The 19,809-nt window shown below is 39.6% G+C and overlaps 1 protein-coding gene and 1 long non-coding RNA gene across 20 annotated transcripts in view; one reads left to right on the forward strand and one right to left on the reverse strand.

The window, feature by feature from the left end:
- kif1b (kinesin family member 1B) overlaps positions 1-17,655 on the forward strand; it is a 76,635-nt gene extending 58,980 nt beyond the window's left edge. For 12 of the 19 annotated variants that reach the window (XM_037773113.1, XM_037773110.1, XM_037773123.1 and 9 more), the window contains 20 exons: positions 579-708; positions 1,037-1,190; positions 2,411-2,501; positions 2,648-2,784; positions 3,102-3,157; positions 4,414-4,522; positions 5,843-5,909; positions 6,620-6,704; positions 7,410-7,515; positions 10,430-10,544; positions 10,937-11,070; positions 11,162-11,223; positions 11,328-11,473; positions 11,714-11,974; positions 12,101-12,172; positions 12,667-12,788; positions 12,891-13,043; positions 13,271-13,463; positions 13,709-13,827; positions 14,445-17,655. In XM_037773113.1, coding sequence (XP_037629041.1) covers positions 579-708; positions 1,037-1,190; positions 2,411-2,501; positions 2,648-2,784; positions 3,102-3,157; positions 4,414-4,522; positions 5,843-5,909; positions 6,620-6,704; positions 7,410-7,515; positions 10,430-10,544; positions 10,937-11,070; positions 11,162-11,223; positions 11,328-11,473; positions 11,714-11,974; positions 12,101-12,172; positions 12,667-12,788; positions 12,891-13,043; positions 13,271-13,463; positions 13,709-13,827; positions 14,445-14,487 — 2,355 coding nt within the window. In that variant the 3' untranslated portion in view covers positions 14,488-17,655. The remainder of the gene's footprint in view (positions 1-578; positions 709-1,036; positions 1,191-2,410; positions 2,502-2,647; positions 2,785-3,101; positions 3,158-4,413; positions 4,523-5,842; positions 5,910-6,619; positions 6,705-7,409; positions 7,516-10,429; positions 10,545-10,936; positions 11,071-11,161; positions 11,224-11,327; positions 11,474-11,713; positions 11,975-12,100; positions 12,173-12,666; positions 12,789-12,890; positions 13,044-13,270; positions 13,464-13,708; positions 13,828-14,444) is intronic. The other 7 variants (XM_037773114.1, XM_037773117.1, XM_037773127.1 and 4 more) reach the window with 1 other exon arrangement.
- On the reverse strand, positions 99-9,800 carry LOC119490009. The gene is made up of 2 exons (XR_005207307.1): positions 9,745-9,800; positions 99-247 (listed from the first exon to the last, which is right to left on the reverse strand). It is a non-coding gene; the product is annotated as an uncharacterized LOC119490009 (long non-coding RNA).
- Positions 17,656-19,809: the final 2,154 nt, after the last annotated feature.

Below are 19,809 nucleotides of genomic sequence, written 5' to 3' on the forward strand. Positions count from 1 at the left end.
TTATAAGTTTCGGAAAGCGTAGCTTAGTGTTATCTAAAAGATTTTCAATATCAGGGCTGAATATTTAGATGATTTCAACAATGTGGATTTGAATTCAATGAGCCAGAGTATACAAATATTCAGATTTCACAACCAGACTTCTCTTTGAGCGGGACTTGGACACAATAACTAACAGACTGGATCAAGAAAAAGTTGAGAAAAACATGTTATTTCTCTGTAGGGTCCTTTCCATAATATTGTCAGACACCTATAATAACAATAAGAGCCCATCATAGGCAAAAACAAGCACTTTTAGAGGACGTAACGCTGCTTGCTTGCCCTCGCAGCTCATTTAACAGCTGTCGGTTACAGCGTTCTCCCTCAATACTGAACGCCATTAGTCACTTAGACACAAAAACGTGGGAAAATAGGGTCCAGATTGAAAAATACGGAAGTTAACCTTTAATCTGTACTCATCCAACATTGCACAATAATACAGAAATGCATTCACACAGGTGGAGATTTGTTTATTCTTTTACTCGCTACCAGCTATATACTAATGTCTTCCTACTCCTCTTGCATCCTTTTTGTCCAATCAGAATGACTTTCCCGCCACGGTCATGACCCGCTCCGGCTTGTCCATGGAAGAGCTGCGCATTGTGGAGGGTCAGGGTCAGAGTTCAGAGGTCAACACACCCTCAGAGGAGCTCAACAGAATCAATGACATGGGTACGGCTGCCAGACCTTCACCTCTCCGCTCGTAAATTTCGACCTCTCGGTCCAACGGGGAAACACATTTGGCAGATGGTCCCGTTGAATGCAAAAGAAGGGGGCTTCATGTGTATAGTCATGGAAATGAGACTGATGCCGTTTATTTTCTTACTTTGTGAAGGAATGTTTCTACAAATCACAAGCTCCATAATGTGCGGAAACCAGTCGGATTGTATCGTGACAGAGCGTAGAATTCATATGCAGATTACGAAGTGCTATCGCAGGTGCAGCTCACTTTCAATAAATCACAAGTCCTTTTTAACCTTCCCCCTGTGACTTTCTCCAGACCTCAAGCTGGCTAACATCGCAGACACCAAGCTGAGCTGTGGCGACGGTCTGGCAGGCCAGCTGGAGGTGGGCAGCATCTTTACCTTCCGTGTTACGGTGCTCCAGGCCAGTGGCGTCCCGCCGGAGTACGCAGACATCTTCTGCCAATTCAAGTGAGTCCGCAATCCTCAAAAATAGTCTGTGTCCGATATAATAACGGTAGTTTGAAGCAGGAAAAAGATGTTAGCAGAGTAATCGGGTGATACATTTTTATGGGTAGAAATAAACTGAAAAAACAGGTCAGATATGACGCGAATAAAATCAGCTGTTCCTGTAAAGTTTTAGCCCACGTTCTAAACCTATCAACAGAATAATGCGTAAAGTTTTTCATGGAGTGGTGAATTGCTTTCTGAAAAAAATATCTCAAACTAACTAATGTAATTTAAAGTCTGTCATGCATTTATGGCTGGAGTTTCATGGGGTCTTTAACAGTTGTTTAGATTATTATCAGGAGTTAGTCACATGCACACAGATATGTTCAGCATCAGTGGCCCCCATTATGTGTTCAGAGCCTCCAGTCATCGGCCACTTTAAGGAGCGGAGTTCAGCCAACAACGATAGTTTGTAGTACGTCCTATCAGCGTTGATTAATCAGCCAAAACAATCGACCTCTAAGTGGAAACTAAACCTTATTATTAAAGCTATACGGTTAAAAACAGCTTTACTGAGGGAGAAACTAATCTAAATAGCAATAATATTACTAAAATAAAATACACTTGCATGAAATTTTGTGACTCTGTAGGTTTGAAAGTCGTTTGATTTTAGTTCACAAATCAAATTAGACAATTGATACAGCTTTATCTTTAAGATGTGCACGTAGAGAATAACAAGAACAATGACATTGAAGTTGTAGCTAAATCTTAAACGTTGATGACATTCAGATGATTATGTTTTATGTTTTTATTTTGCACACAAATAAAACTTCATAAAATTCAGATAAAAAATAATAAGAAATGTGAGAGGAGAGGTCAACAAAGGAAAATAAATCTAAGCTAACATAATTAGAAAAATACAACAAAAAATAAATGACAACAAAAGCACACAAAATATGCTGAAAAACTAACCAATCAGTACATAACCAATCCAACCAACCAATCCAATAAAAACAAATAACTACATGAAAAAACAAACAACAGAACAAAAATGAAAGAAGAAGAGTATTTCCTTTTTAACATTTTCTAAGGATACAGCGCTCTTGATAATGTGTATTTTGGCGTTCCATATCTGTATATCAGGATATCTGAGGGAGTGCCGGCCGTCTTCTGTAATACAAGGAAACATCTTGTTTACAGATAAAAGTGACACACTGATTCATTTATGTTCCTTTCTTTAGTTTTATGCATCGTCATGACGAGGCTTTTTCCACGGAGCCTCTGAAGAACACCGGCAAAGGATCACCTCTGGGCTTCTACCACGTCCAGAACGTGAGTGCACACACACACACACACACACACACACACACTCACACACACGCACACACACACACATACACACACACACAAGCTATAGTTTAACAACTCTGTTATTTAATTTTGACAACCCCCCTTTTTTTTTTCCACTGCTGGAGCAGATATCGGTTGAGGTCACAGAGTCCTTCATCGAGTACATCAAGAGCAAGCCCATCGTGTTCGAAGTGTTCGGCCACTACCAGCAGCACCCGCTGCACCTCCACGGCCAAGACCTGATTAGGTTGGTCCCGTTAATAGAGTGAGTCCAAAATAGATAGTCCTAAAACACGGAAATGAGTCAGCATCTTAGCACTTCCTGTTCCCTCGTCTGGAAGTCAGTGGGTTTTTAGTTAGATGCCTGAAATAAGGTCTGTGGTCAACACAAGCTGAAGAGATTTTAAAGTTTTGTTCTACGACATAAAGCCTGACATGAAGCCTTTATGTAAGACATTCTCCTGTAGAGATGCTGCACTACTTTTAAACAATGTTTTTCTAAAGCTGTAATTATTCATATTTGGTACACAGATATATTTACAATTCTGTATTTTAAATTAACGAAATGTTTTATTTCAACAGTCCTCCAACACCGTCAAGGAAATACTACCCTATCCCCATGCCTCTGTCTAGACCAGGTAAGGGTTTTATACTGTAACACAGCGATATGTTCTGCACCTGTCACCCTCATTTCAGCACATTTCTTCTGTTCGTTCTGGTTATGTCAGCATGCCTCATATTTCCTTCCACTTTTCTTTCATTTCTCGCTTCCTTTGGATTCTTTTTTTGTCTCTTATTTAATCACTCTCACATCCGTAATCCTCTTACCCAACTCCGTCCTCCCTCTTCCAATCTTTCGTACAATACCATACGTTGAAACCTTCAGACCATACCCGTAAGATAGAGCTGGTCCGCTACCTGATGAGTGGCTACGTGCACGGCCAAGTGCTGGACACGCTGTCCGAGCACGCCAACGCCCTGGCCTCCTCCGCCGTGGCCAGTCTGGAGGATGAGGCCGACCAGCTCTCTCACTTCATCTTCCTCCCGGTGCCCAATGACCCTGTGCTAATTGTGCCCAGGCACCATGGTTGGTACAGCGGACGCTGTGGTAGCTGAGGCATTAGATGCACCTTTGTTGTAGTGATTAGACTAGTGCTGTGCTTTGCTCATGTGGTGCTCTGTGACTGCAGGCAGCAGCAGCACCACCACAAAGCTCTGCAGTGGTTATGTGTGCTGCTGCACCTCGCTGCAGGTCTATTTAGGTCCAGTCAGCTCCCCTGTCGCTTACAGACCGGCCTGAGCTGACACCTTCAGGTAAATCTGCTGCACACGCTGAATCTTAAGCCAAAATAATAAAATGAGTATTTATCATCATCGCAGAGGATCACCGACATAGCATTACAGCATACATCGGAATCCAGAGGCTTAAGCCTTTATAGGTTCAGCTGCAGTCCAATTACGGTAGTATTCATATGGAATAATGTTCATTTCAACCGTATTGAACACAGATGAATGTAGCTGTGTGCCTCAAGAGATTAGCCCGTTTCAACAGGAACATAATCCTGACGTGTCAGACAGCAGGGTGTAGTGTAATCTGTGATTTAGCTCCTCATAGCGTCTCAGTATATGCAGCTGTTGGGTTTGAATATAATATGTTATATTGCCTGTTTTTTCTGTGTCCAGCTTAGTTGAGTAATAATGGACTATATGATTAACACGCCCTTTGGATATTGGTATTATTACAGTACATGTGTGGGCTGATGGCTCAGGCCAGAACCACATATCCAGCCTCCATATATTAATCCAATTTATATAGTTAATATCTATCACTTATTTTCATTCATCCCCTGTGAAATTAACATACAGCTTATGTGTGTGTTTGTGTGTGTGTCAGTTCCAGCCACCAAGTTGAACACCATCACCAAGTCCAACCTGGGTCAGTGCGTCAGCAAGTACGACCTGCTGGTCTGGTTTGAGATCAGCGAGCTGGAGCCCACCGGAGAGTGAGTGTCTACACATTCATCTTATTTTCACACACAGCAGCAGATAAAAGGTTATCAAATACTTTTATGTTCATGTGTCGTTTTACAAAGACACATGATGTGAGATTTCAAAGTGCTCTTACTAATACTAAAGAGAAAGCAATACTTTCAACTCCAAACAGTTTCGGTGTGTTTCCGCTAAATAATTTGATATTCTTCAGAAAAAGTATATTATAATTAGTAAGGAATATATGAAAACAAGTAAAAGAGAATAAGATGAATGAACACTGTATATAGATTAAAACATTAAAGATGTACACAGAAACTCTGTGTTCCAACAAGGGTCATATTTAGCAGAAATAACACCTGTAAAATATGTCCCTAGACGTCAGAACCTTTCAGTACCTACTCAATATGAGCCATGGCCACAAACACAGTACAAACCTGATACGACAGGTTCATAAAAAAGAAAGTTATTGTGAGTTTTGTAAGCATCAGTAGAGGTGAGAAACTCTGGACCTCAGGGCTCTACTAGGGCATATTCCAACAGCATATGAACCATAGAAATAGAATCAGAGTCGAATGGACATTGAAGTGTTCGCCGTGATCGTTTGACTAGGTCAAAAGAAAACGAAGATTGTTGTTAGTTTTTATGGTGACACACGTTGGTGGGGCCATAAAGTGTGTCACACTCACTAGTTACCGTCCACATTAAGCCGGCGTTAATCACATTCATACTATAACCATCAACATCTGTGTGTCCTGGTGTGTTACCGAGCCAACGGTCAAAACTACACAGTGAAAAGACAGTCGGAGGAGTTGATGAGAGTAAGCTAGTTTGTAATTTAATGACTTACTAATAGAAATGTGAAGCAGTTAAATCCGGCAATCCTCAATTCCTCTTTCCCAAAAGACAGAGACGGACAAAAGACGCCTCTCCATGCTTCGTAATACTCCACTTTGGTCATTACTGCAAAACCTCACCTCAGCGAGTCCGCAATTTGCCGCAAGTCGGTTTATACGGAAGTTACACCCGCTACGACGGTCACAGTTCTTTGCAGTGGTACACATACCGCCGCTCTGACCATCCTGCTATGTTGATTTGAACGGGAATGTCAACGTTCAACTCTCATTCTATTTCTACGATATGAACAAAAAGGCAGCGTAAACTCCATGAAAAAGATTTGAAAAGTTTTGCTTTTTTAACCAGAATAATCCTCGTTACGTATGTGTGTTCATCATATTTTTGAATGTAACTCATCAAATACTCCTAAAGAATACCAAGATGATGTGATGTTATTTGAAGTGTCCAGGCTGAGTATGACCTCCCTCCTTCCACAGGTACATCCCAGCTGTAGTGGATCACAGCGGAGGACTGCCCTGCAACGGCACCTACCTGCTGCACCAGGTACTGGAGATCTAGGTTGCGTCCGAACTTCCACACTAACATGCTATTTAGTACGCTAAAACAGTATGTGAGATATTTTAGTACGTCCGAAGCCTCAGTATGAAACCAATAGTACGCAAATTGCATACTATATCCGGTGAAATATAACAGTGTGCAAACACTGGACACTACGGCAGCATAAATATCCAACAATGCAATGCGGTAGTGATGACAACGTTCATAACAGACGTTGACGGACAGCTCTGTAACGTAAATAACGTTCAATTTAAGTGTGAGTATAAGATTCCAGTTTGCTAGGCGTGATATAGTTTTAGTTTATGATTCTCATAAATCATCGTTGGGTCACATGAGGTTGATACGGGTTACCATGGTTACGCCGGCCAACTGACAAAGATGCTCTCAGGAAGTGATGTTGTAAGTATAGTTCAGTGCGTCTGAAAAGATACATACTACTGTTTATTCACACAAAAGTATGTTGAACAATAGTACAACGTTGAATATGTATCACATAGTATGAGATTTCGGACACTAATCACTGATTTTATAAAGTCGGTTGCATTTCACACACTGTTAATGTACAAAAGCAAAAAGGGAACATCATTATTTTCTTCCTTGTGAACCAGTAAATTATATCTCTTCTTTACGAGAAGCTTAATTTAGTTCCAGCTGTGTGTACTCCGATCCTAAGCTGCTGTCATGTGTGTCTGCAGGGGATCCAGCGGAGGATCACCGTGACTCTCATCCATGAGAAGGGAAGCGAACTCCACTGGAAGGACGTTCGCGAGCTGGTCGTGGGTGAGCAGCCTTCCTTCAGGGGGATTACTAGTTCTACCTTTTTAAAGCAAGCAGGCACCAGAGACACAAATCGCTGCTGTATTACAGTGAAGAGATTGTTTCCTCATTCACACACAGCAGAATCAGTGTCTCAAAGGAGGCTTAGTTTGTGAGGCAGCTACTGAAAATATTTCATATTTCATAACTCCAGTTGTGTCTGTTTCGCCTCTAGGCCGCCTCTTTCCGTAAGTAGTTTATACTGTAGCTGTAGCTGATGGACAAAATGATTACATTTCAACATTTTGAGCTGCTGACATTTTTATCCAGAGAGGCTCTCGAGTGAACAGGCAACGTGTGTCCTGCTGCTGGACACCGTGACAATAGAGAGCTGCAGGAATGAGTCCTTAAATGAGTTAACATTTTAGCACTTCTGGTTTCCTCGTCTGGAAGTCAATTTGTAACTTGTAAATATCATAAACATTTGTTTGCCACAGAGCTTATTTTCTACAATAATCCAAAACCCAATGGAACAATCCAATTGGCTTTTTGTGGATGGAACCCAGGGCGATGCTAACGTCCTGGTTGCCCTACAAAAATACGTCATCCCTGGAGCGCTCTATATGTTGTATATGTTAAACTACTACTGTGGCTGAGTTCCTATATAAGGCATTTATTAATCCAGGACAGGATGTTGATGTGTTGTTGTGCTGCTTCGTGTCCCACCAGGTCGCATCAGGAGCAAGACTGAAGTGGACGATAGCGCCGCTGACGCCGTCCTGTCCCTCAACATCATTTCTGCAAAGAACATCAAGTCGTCCCACAACTCCAACAGGTAGCTGACACGCCCACCACCTGTACTCAATAAACAGCACACATATATAAGATTTAAAATCCATCGATTTATTGGTGCTAAGTGAAGGTTTGTTGCTGACATTCTGCTTGTTGTGTCAACTCAGTTATTTTGTCGTTTTTTTCCATTATTGCCATATAACTTGATGATGTTTTTTTAACTTGTTGATTTTTTTTTTTACAGGCAAAAACATAGTTTTTCATGCACTCATTTGGGATGTTGGGCTATATTCCTAAAACATGCCGAAAATTTATGTTTTTATGGCTATTTTTCTGATTTATGGAGTGATAAAAAAGAGATATCCAAAATCTGCTCTGTAAAATCCTTTCAGTCTAATATGTCAACAAAATGAAACAAGAATTTTGAACCTGGTGTTATCCAATATACAGATTACTGTTCTGGTAATGTATGAAAATTAGCACATATTTGATAAGATAATGCCTCATTTGCATATTTAAATATACATTTTCAGAAAACTGGTAATACAAAAAATAAGTGTCTTAATGTAAGTAATCAACTGGGGAAGTTTCATGGTGATATCTATTAGTTAATTTTTTTTTACCTTATTCACCTGTAGTGTCAAAATGTATGAAATTTTACAATCCATATCTTTAAAGGCCGTTTTCTCAAGACTGAGCCAGAAATCTCCACTTCAGTAGCACTTACATGCACCAAACTTCCCAGTATCATTCCTATCTATATTCTGAAGGTTTTTACAGGGAGGGTTGTTTTTATTTCATTCAGAGCCTGATTTATGTAACATTTTATTGCTAAAACATGCCGAAAATGTATGTTTTTATGGCTATTTTCTGATTTATGGATATCCAAAATCCCCTCTGTAAAATCCTTTGAGTAATATGTCAACAAAATGAAACAAGAATTTTGAACCTGCCGTTATCCAATATTCAGATTACTGTTCTGGAAATATATGGAAATTAGCACATATTTATTTACATAAAATCTATTAGTTCAATATTTTATCCTATCCACCTGTTCCCCTTAAAAACAGTTGCAGTTGAGAAACAGCATCAGGCAACATCTGTGTCCTTGTCTTTATATTTGCTGAAGGCTCTGTTGAATCATTGCATGACCGTTTCCATTTCTGTTAATTTGCTCCATTGTCTCTGTTGCCTGACTCTCTGTGCTTCTCTCTTTTTGTCTGTACACTCTCTTCTTTCCTCCTCCTGCTGCGGCTGGACTCTTGATTGTGCTCAGGCTTTCTATTGATAAGGATATTGATAGGTACCAGTGACCAGAGAACATAAGGCTCCTTCTGTGAAAGACCTTTATGCTTCTCTTTAGTCCTATAGATTCATAGAAATAAGTTTGTTTTTGTTGCATTAAGTCTGCCTTTAATTCCATCTATATTTAGCATCTGAAAAAAATCCCATTCCAACTTTTTTATGGACAAGTAAAGGCAACCTTACATGCAAAACCCTTTTTCTTTGTGTTAGTGTGTGTCATGGTATGTTGGTCCTCTGTGGCACCCAGATTCCAAATGAATGCTTTCCTCTCAGCTGTTATTCACTGTGTGAGTCATGGCTCAGTAACAACCAAGGCCATTGAGGCACCGGCAGGGCAGCTCTGGCTCTCAGTCTGCGGGCAAGACTGCCCCCTTCTGCCAGAGACAAGAGCTTCACAAACAGTCTATTAAACAATGTGCCATAAAATAGCAGTAAATTAATGTATTCCATTTGGTTTATATATCTGTAAAGTAGTCTGATTACATTGATACGATGAGGTATAGTATTTATATCGTAGTTTAAAACAAATCTGGAGCCTATTTTTCCATGTTTTTGCCACCGGCATCCGTGAAACGAGCTGCAAGGGCAAAGGAGCAGTGTTAATGTAACGTTACGTCCACTAAAAGTGCTTGTTTTTGCCACTGACAGGCTCAGATTGTTATTTTAAGTGTCTGACAACATTATGGAAAGGACCCTACAGAGAAATAACATGTTTTTCTTAACTTTCTCTTATTTGACCTTTATTTAACCAGGTAAAATCAATTGAGAACCAATTCTCATTTACAATGATGACCTCTTGATCCGGTCTGTAAGTTATTGTGTCCAAGTCCCGCTCAAGGAGAAGTCTGGTTGTGAAATCTGAATATACTCTTGCTCAAATACATAAGGTCGGCCGTCGAATTCAAAGACCTCATCCACATTGTTGAAATCATCTAAATATTCAGACTCTTTCCATATTGTCAGACACTTATAATAACAATCGGAGCCTGTCATGGCAAAAACAAGCACTTTTAGTGCACGTAAATGACGGTGCCAGCTTGCCCCAATGGATTAAATTGCAGCCCGTGAGCAGCTTCCGTCTGCAGTGCTCTCCCTCAATACCGGACCAAAATTTCAGAAAATTGTTGTTGCTGTTAGTCAGTTAGACCTAAAAAAAACCCATGGGAAAATAGGTTGAAAAATACCGAAGTTACCTATTAAACGTGACGTGCAGAACGTATAAACCCTATATTTTGCTTGCCGCCATGTCACACACACAGCTCGCTTCACTCGCCACATTCCTGACACTGTTATCTACTGTGGCTCCTGGTCACGTTGTGTCTATTGTCGAGCTCTCACCTCGGTGTGCTTCCTCACATCTTGTTGTGACTAAGGATAAGTGTGAGGGTCACTTCAGTCACTGCACAGTTGTTTACTGTCATAGTTGTACCCACCACCTCACTTACAGAGTTCTATCTGACTCTTTATGTAGTTATTTACAGAATTAGACCGTTTGTTTCCTTGTAGTTTGATCACTGCGGCTGTTTCCACACAGATCCTACACTCTGTTGTTAAAGCACCGACTAGGACTTTATAGAAGATAACACTATGTAAGTCAATTTCTCTGTAATTTTGTTGATAAGTGAAGATTTATTTTGGTTTTCCCCTTTCAGGACTTTCTACCGCTTCGAGGCAGTGTGGGACAGCTCCCTGCACAACTCCCTCCTGCTTAACCGAGTCACTCCGTACGGAGAGAAGATCTTCATGACCCTGTCTGCATATCTGGAGGTCAGTTGTTGCTCTTCTGTGTTGTACTTTTATGTATCAAGCTCTTATGTTTTACCCCTCTTTGCCTTAATGTGAAATTAAACAATAGTTTTGCACATTTGAAGACATTATGTTTGAATTTAGGAAATCGTGACGGATATTTATCATAGTTTCATGACATTTTATTGACCAAAAGATTCATCCATTAATTGAGAAAATAGGTTGCAGATGAATTGATAATAAGAAATAATCCTAAATTGCAACCCTAAGATTATTTATGAGAGAAAGAAAGATTATCATCAATATATTCATCAATTAATATAGTATTTACTATGGTAGTTTCTGTGATATTATTGGTATTTTTATTATACATTAGTACCATCTAACATACTCGCTGTGTCTCCTCCTCACAGCTGGACCATTGCATCCAGCCGGCTATTATTACCAAAGACATCTGCATGGTCTTCTACTCCCGAGACGCAAAGATCTCCCCTCCCCGTTCCCTCAGGAACCTCTTTGGGAGCGGATACTCCAAAACCCCCGACTGGTAAGACTTCAGACTGCCATATTGCGACAGTTGGATCACGTTATATCCACACAGTACTACTTAAACAGACTCTTCCTCTGCTTCATTACAGCAATCGAGTCACTGGCATCTACGAGCTGAGCTTGTGCAAGATGTCTGACACAGGAAGTCCAGGTGAGCAGACGAAATTGAGGAATGTTTTAAGACAAGCTGCCAGTTAAATTGTGATTCCTCTCAGGAGAGCTTCATCCTAATGAGAGGCTTTTTGTCCTGAGCAGGGATGCAGCGGAGGAGGAGGAAGATCCTGGACACGTCGGTGGCTTATGTGCGTGGAGAGGAGAACCTGGCCGGCTGGAGGCCCAGAGGAGACAGTCTCATCGTGGAGCACCAGTGGGAGCTGGAGAAGATGGAGCAGCTGCATGAGGTGGGTCCTTAAAGATCACATTCACCTGCAATCTTTTCACACCACGGGAATCTTTTTCGTGCAATTAATTCGCATATTTTTTTCGAAACAAAATCCCTCTTTTGACCTGCCAAAGTTGTCCCTCCCCTCTGTGTCCCTGTCAAATATCACTGAGAGAAAAATACCCCCTTACCTCTTACAAAGTTTCCTCTGACAATGGAAACTTAACTTGTACCTAACCCCGCCCCGTCATTCATCCAGGTGGAGAAGACCCGTCACCTGCTCCTGCTGAGGGAGAAGCTGGTCGACGACGCTCCGGTGGGAACGGCTCCCACTACCAAGTCCCTGAGCGAGCTGCTGTCCCCCAGCATGAGCACCGGCAGCCTGTCCACCTCCACCTCCATCTCCTCGCAGATCTCCAGCACCACCTTCGAGAGCGCCATCACGCCCAGCGAGAGCAGCGGCTACGACTCGGCCGACATCGAGAGCCTGGTGGATCGTGAGAAGGAGCTGGCCACTAAGGTGAGAACAACTTGAGTGGTGTGGTGATACTGACGATGATGATTGTACTCTTTGCTGCTGAGTTATCAACGGCTGCCTCTCCTCCTCCGCTGTGAACAGATCAGTCTTATCTTTGTTCTCTTGTAGTGCCTGCGCCTCCTGACACACACCTTCAACAGTGAATATAACCAAGTGGTCAACAGTATCAGCGACTGCAAGGTGAGTAATGATAAAAAGAAACGTACTTGCTTTTAAAGTAGTTTATACATGTACACTGTCTGGTTTAGATTTATCTCAGTGCTCATTTTCTGTAGAGATTTAGAAAATAGGCCTTTAAGGTCCAGACACATCAAACCGACATCAGAGAACTAGCGGCGACAAAGGCCGCCTGTTGTGTCGCCTCACGTCGCCTTGTCTTGGCCAAAAAGTTGAACTTGTAAACAACGCAAAGACTACAGCCAACAGCCAACTACCACGTACGTTCTGCGTCTACATGAGAGGAAATAACTCTCCACACCAGCAGGCGGCGGTACTCTGTATTCATCATTCAAAAAGGGAAACCAGAAGACCGAGGACGGCGGATATACAAGCCGTTGTTATGATGCATCCTTGAAACAAAGCGGCGTTTTAATAATCAGTATTTTTCTTCTTGCTGTGTTACCTTGGAAACATAAAACAGTCATATATGTCATGCTCTTTTTTTCCCCCCTCAGCTGTCTGACATCTCACCGATGGGACGTGACCCATCAGTGACCAGCTTCAGCAGCGCCACCCTCACCCCCTCCTCCACCTGCCCTTCTCTGGCTGACTCCCGCTGTGGCTCCATAGACCAGAAGTAAAACTTTTACTTTCTCAACACACAATTCATTTATTGTAGATCTAATTTATCGGCCGGCTGTCACCACGATGTATGAACTCTGTGTACGTTGTTCCTCAGGACTCCAGAGAACAGCTCCCGTGCCTCCAGTCCCTCCTGCTCAGACTATGAAAACTTCCCGATGGTTCCCAGTCTGGAGACCTCCTACCTTGCACGGGCCGGAAAGAACGAGTTCCTCAACTTGGTGCCTGATATCGAAGAAATGAGGCCAGGGTGAGTGCTGACACGTTAGCTCTTTTGGTATTGGAGCCATGTAATTTTAACAAGTCAATATGAGATGCAGCCGAAACAAAAATAGATAATCCTGTTTTCCAATCCGAGCAGAAATGATATGAATTGATTTCTGGGTGTTTTCAACTGGAAGCAAACCTAATGTTCTTTCACAGAAAAAAAGCACTCCCTCAAAGATTTTTAACCGATCTCTTGTTTTTCCTTTTTAGATCGGTAGTTTCCAAGAAAGGTGTCCTGAGCTTCATGGAGCCGCGCTCCAACTCGTGGGTGAAGCACTACGTGGTCGTGCGTCGGCCCTACGTCTTCATCTACAACAGCGACAAGGACCCGGTGGAGCGGGGAGTCCTCAACCTCTCCACAGCCCAGGTGGAATACAGCGAAGACCAGCAGGCCATGCTCAAGGTGGAGTTTTGAGTCATCAAGCGTATTTCCTGCTTCTCAACATCTAGTTTATCACTGCTGACAAATGAATAACTTTAACACTCACACAGTAAATATCCCTCAGAGAAAACACTGAATGAAAATGAATGAAATAACTGCAACGTTCAACAACTGTTCTCCTTTAGCAACCTAAAAGCTACAGTATATAGATTGAAAAACCCCAGAGGCGTGTGCAGCAAGACAAATATTTGATCTTTTCTTTTCAGACTCCTAACACGTTTGCTGTGTGCACAAAACATCGAGGAATCCTCCTGCAGGCCAACAACGAGAAAGACATGAACGACTGGCTGTATGCTTTTAACCCCCTGCTAGCGGGAACGATAAGGTACGCACAAACACACACACACAAACACACACACACACACACACACACAGACACACACAGACTCTTCTCCTAGGGCGCTTTCACAAGCCAACATTTAGTCTGTTTTAACCAAACTATGATGTGGTTCGTTTGGGCAGTTGTGAACGCAGTAATCGTACTCTGGTGTGGACCAAAACAACCAAGCTAACCATAGTGCGGTTTGATTGCAGTGAGAACATAAGCCGACACGATTGCAGGAAGTAAACCAAAACATAGAGGCTGTCTTTTGGCAGGCGTTTGTTGAGATGGACACAGGTAAACGACAGATTAACATGAGTGGGAGAGGACCGGTGCCGAGGGGGCATTGGTGGGTGTTACAACCAAGAGATGGTGGAGTGGTAAGAGAAGCAACATAACAGCCAGTGTTCTCAGGCTATCACTTATTTTTCATTGCCGTGGATGGATGATACAATAACTTATGTTATGAACCAGACCATTAGAATCCCTCTGATTCAGAGTTGGACTAGCCAAACGGACTACGGCTTGTGAAAGTGCCCTTCCACTACCCGTAACAGGAAGCAACTCTTCAGAAACTTCGTTCTTGTTCTTGTCGCAACATTAAATCCTGTTCTCCACAGATCCAAGCTGGCGAGGAGGCGCAGCGGCCTTATGAAGAACTGAGTGGGTCGACCGACCGACCGGCACGCAGTAAACCACGGCTTCCATTGTTTCTGGAAAGCCTTTTGAACATACAACAAGTGTTAACACTTATTAATCATTGTGATTCTTGACAGTTTTCTCTTGTAAGTAGACTTGTGGCTTAAGTCTCCTTTCATGCGACTAAAAGTTTCAGTTTCCAGAGAAATTTGCCTCCCCCTCTCCCTCCGACAACCCTCTGCCAACTTAGCTTTCCTCCTCTCTATTTCTCTTCCCTTCTTCCTCCTCCTCCTCCTCCTCCTCCTCAGCTTTTTGTGTTTTTGTTTTTATGACAATGTTTGGGTCTAATTTTGTTCCGCTTTGTTGTCATTCCCTAACTCCCTAACTAGTAGCATGTCGTAATAGTCTACTTGTGTGTGCACGATTCTTCAGAAAAACTGTTCTTTCTGGCCACTAATTTTCCGTTTGCCAATCATCTGTAAAGAAATTGTCTCTATCAGTGTTATTTGTCTCCCGAGAAGAGTTCAAATTTTATTTTTTGTTTTTTTATTATTAATATGCCCGCATGATGACTGCAGCAGTCCTCAGGAGAAGGAAGGTTTGCTTACTAAAAAAAAAATTAAAATCCGATAACGTACAGTTGAAACCATGAAGGGAAAATATAGAAATATCTCCAAGTGACGTATCAGTTTACATTCTGCTACAGAAGGCAAGGCTACTTCAAGATTTATTGCTGCTAATGAATTCGTAGGTTTTTTTCATGAGATTTGCGTCAGGCCGCCGCCGCCGCCGCCTCTAGCTCCCCCCCGCTCTGCCGTCTTTTAGAAACAACATGTTAAGTCTGAAAAATGTGTCCCAACTCAGCGAGACCTGAGGAGGGCCATCCATGTGACATTTAGATCCCCGCTCCTCAGTCCGTGCACATTCACCAACGCCAACCCCCCGATAGTGCCGTCAGTCCAGCGATTGCTTACAATCATGCATTTGTGTCAACATCAAAAAAATACATGCAGATTATTTCATATCTCAGCAGTGAAAACGTGACGATGGATTGTTTCCCGCAGGAGTAGATATTAGTCCTTTTTGCTATTTCATCTCAAGAAAAAAACAGGGTTTCAAGGAGAGGAGGAAGAGGAAGAGGAGGAGGAAGACGGTAGAGAGAATATGATTTGTACATACAGTCTGTTCTGGGATCAGTGTGGTAGTTAACTCTCATTTAAGACATTCCTCTCAGCTCCTCTAGCGGCTTTTCTTACTAAGATGTTGAGCTTCAGACCCCCGAGAGAGAGAGAGAGACTCAACATTTGCTAATGTTTAGTTTAAACCGTTGCGTACGCGTGACACCGAAGAAGAAAGAGAATGAAGTTGCAATGCTCCAGCCTTGACGCCGGTAGATAGTTGACGAAGCTGCTAGCATGCAGGACGGATGAACAAATAGACTCCCCTCACTTTCACGATAGTGTCGGGTAAAATCTCTAAAGAATTGAGGCACCATGTGTTCATTTTTCTATTTGTGTTCTTGAATTGAAACTCATCTAACTCCCATTGGGTTCTGTTTTTTATTATTATTATTATTATTAACATTGTTTTTTTCTATTACAGTATGCTTTTTAATCATTCCACAGTGACGTTTTTGTACAAAATTGTAACAGAGGGCATTTATTTCTTAAGTTGTAATTGGTGTTTAACCTTTTATTTTGCACATTAACACATCTCTATAGCAAGATGAGGGCAGATCACACATGTCGAGTATCAGGAACACTGATAAGAGCACATATCAAGGCTACACTGGATAGCTGTTTATTAAGAAAGAAAGAAAGAAAGAAGAGATATTAAAGGGATGACATATTCTCAAAAGGTTTTATTTCTGGTATGAAAATATTTGCTCTGTACGACGTACTATAGCTGCTACTGATAAATAAATGATACCTCTGTTTCTTCAAATGGTGGAATAAGTCCAGACGGGCGTTAAAAAGCTCTGGCCAACCAACCAGTAGTTTGCCTACTAGAAAGAGACATTATGGTTGAAGGTGTTGAAACAGAGGTAGCCATCGCCTGTTACAAATATTAGTGGAATTATTGGTGACATATCTTTTAATGTATGCTGACGTAAAAAACATTTGCCTCAGAAGTCAGAATGCGTCACTGACCTCGGGTCAGCCAACCTGCTGGCCAGAAAAACAAAAAGGCTCAACAAAAAGTCTCAGAGAAAAATATAAAAATAATGAAAAAGCATCTATGCACTGATGAAGGCTCCAAGTGCAACACGTTAACCTCAGCGTACCATGTTGAGACATCGATACGAAGACCTGTCAGAGCAAACATTTTCACTTCACTGACTAATTTGCAGAGGTATATATTATTTTGTATTTATTTGTTTGCAATGTATATAATAGTTTGCAGCTCTTTGCACATTAATAAAAGGTTCAACTAACTGATCAAATAAAGTCTGTTGCGGTTTAGTTGTTGTACTCAAGAGTGAACCAAATGAACTGGGAGAGCGTTGAATGTACTATGAAGATGTTTTTTTTTTTCCATCGTTTTAAAAACAAAAAAAGAAGTAAAATGTAAGTGCATCTTTTTCAGGGGAGGTGAGTTACATTTCTCTTTATTAGAATTGAAAGAAAGTTTGCTTTTGATTTGAAGAATATTTACTCACTACTCATGCTAGAACAGCCACTTGAATTATAACAAAATAAAGGTGGTTTTTAACTCTTTTTTTTTTCTAATATCAGGGAATATAATACAAAGTAGCTATAGTGACATCTAAAATGACAGTATACTATTGTTGTGCTGGTGTCTTTCTTCACCTCAACACTTTTTTCTTTTCCGTTGATGCCTTTCAAAACAAAACTAGCCATGATATTTCCCCATCTTCCCCCTCTGACAATTAAATATCTGCGTTTCCCTTTGTCACCAAAAAAAAAAAGACAAACCACAACATTACCACTGTACATTATTTGTCAGACTGGTTTCATTTTCATACTTATTTTGTAAATATCTGTGTTGTATGGAGCTTGAATTAAAATGTAAATATGTTTACTGTATTTGTAATAATTATAATCCATTCGCTGTATAGCATAGATGTGTCATGCAGATATCCTAATTCTGTGTTATGGTAATCTTGCACCATTGAACTGTTGTAGTGAATGAGGCAACAATAAAAGTGCAAACTGTGCATTAGCAGAACAAGTGCTGCCTGTTTGTCTTCTTCCTTTGTGCAGTTTGACTACCGTCTTCACGTGTTTTTTTATACTTCCTGATACCTGAGCAGCTACCGTAGCATCTCTACCAGGAAACCAAACAATAGATTAGATCTGTCAGGAACCAGGAAAATAAAAATACTCACGGCGTAGTAAGTCTAAATTATGAGCTGGCAAGTCAAACTATCTCATAGTTTTGAACTTTTTAGAAAAATGCTTACTTATAATTTACTTAATTTAAAAAAAAAAATTATAAGTTTGGTGCAGAAAGTCAGATTTTTTAATTGTTATTATTATTGTTATTATTAAACTATTATAAAGTTGCGACTTTAAAAGTAAACATTTTGACTGATCTCTTAATTATGTATGTAAGTATCTCAAAATTGTGACTTAAAAAGACAAAATCCTGACTTTGTTTCTTTTAAATTTGACTTTTTATTTCTTAGTTTTGACTGAAAATGTAAATTTATCTCTTAATTAGGACTGAATGAATTAGTATATGTTTTTGTCTTTGTGCAGTAAGTCAAAATGTTGACTTAGTATCTCACAATTTCAATTTACAATGAGATTTTTTTTTACTTTTATCATCCCTCACTTTACATTTACTTTTTTTTATTTTTCTGGCAGAAATGGGCTTCGAGTGTTGACATTTGTTTCATACAATTAATTATCCACTGTGAAACCCCCGAGCTCAGTCTCTAGTCTATAGGCCAGTGCACTTTCTGACCAATTAAAATATTTAGATAGACTTTTCATTGCAAATAAATAAATAAATAAATATATATATATATATATGTGTGTGTATAAATAAATAAAGAATATGAATAAATAATTATATATATACAATATAAATAAAAAAATATTATATATATATATAAATAAATAAATTTAAATAAATAATGATATATATACAGTATAAATAAATAAATAATTATATATATATAAAAAAATACATTTGAATAAATAATTATATATATATTAATTAATTAATTTAAATAAATAATTATATATATATATAAATAAATACATTTAAATAAATAATTATATATATATATATATAAATAAATACATTTAAATAAATAAATATATATATATTTATATAACTGATTTAGTGTGGTAATTTTCCTGTAATCTGCCACAGATCTCCAGTCATTAGAGGAGGAAATGAGGCAAGGTTTATTAGATTGTAATATCACATAATGCATGGAAGACTTGGATTACTACTGAGGAAGAGAAATGACTTGGTATTGTGCTTTTCTGCATTTTATGATACATAATATCTCATAATCCAGCCTTCTACAGACAGACTCACAAACATACCAACCCCCCTTACAGAATAATAATAATACAAATAAATAAATAAATAACATTAAGTAATACTACTTATAAAAAAAAATAAAAATACAAAAATTCAATCATTCTTTGGTGGAACTTCTAACAACTCATACACATCTAATATGTGACAAGGGGTATAAGATGTCACAATAAATGTGAATATTGAGCAATATATGAATCAGAATCAGAATCAGAATGGTGATATTGCCAGGTGTAAGAGGTATACACTAGGAATTTGCTTTGGTTTTGTTGGTGCAAGTAAACAGCATAAAAACGTTAGAATAAAATAAGAATACAATAATTTAAATTCTACCAATATACAAAATAAGCTATAAACAAAAATAAACATATGGCACTTTACACAATGTTTTCATGTAAAATTCTTATCTGAAAAATAAGTAGGCTATAACTGTTGAATAAATGTAGCAATAAAAAGTGGGGAAATGTATATTTGTCTCTAAACTGTAGTAGAAATACCTCAAAATTGTATTTAAGTACAGTACTTCAGTGAATACTGTCCTCCACTGTTTTTTTTTTGTTTGTTTTTTCAAAATGATAGTATATATAGTAACAGCAGAAACCATTTTACAATTGTGGAAAGATGTCAATAATTTTATACTTGTTAACATTTTCTCAGATTTTGCACTGTGCTATAGAAATATTATATTTGGTTGCTAGGGTTACAGTGACAAAGACAGTAATATATTTTTTCTTATTAATTTAATTTTAATTCTCGTGAAGTTCCACATTCACAAGTGTAAATTTACCAAAAAGAAGCCTAATTTCTTTGCTATTTCTTCCTCACAAA

The sequence above is a fragment of the Sebastes umbrosus genome, chromosome 6 (assembly GCF_015220745.1).
Source record: "Sebastes umbrosus isolate fSebUmb1 chromosome 6, fSebUmb1.pri, whole genome shotgun sequence".
Classification (NCBI taxonomy): Eukaryota; Metazoa; Chordata; class Actinopteri; order Perciformes; family Sebastidae; genus Sebastes; species Sebastes umbrosus.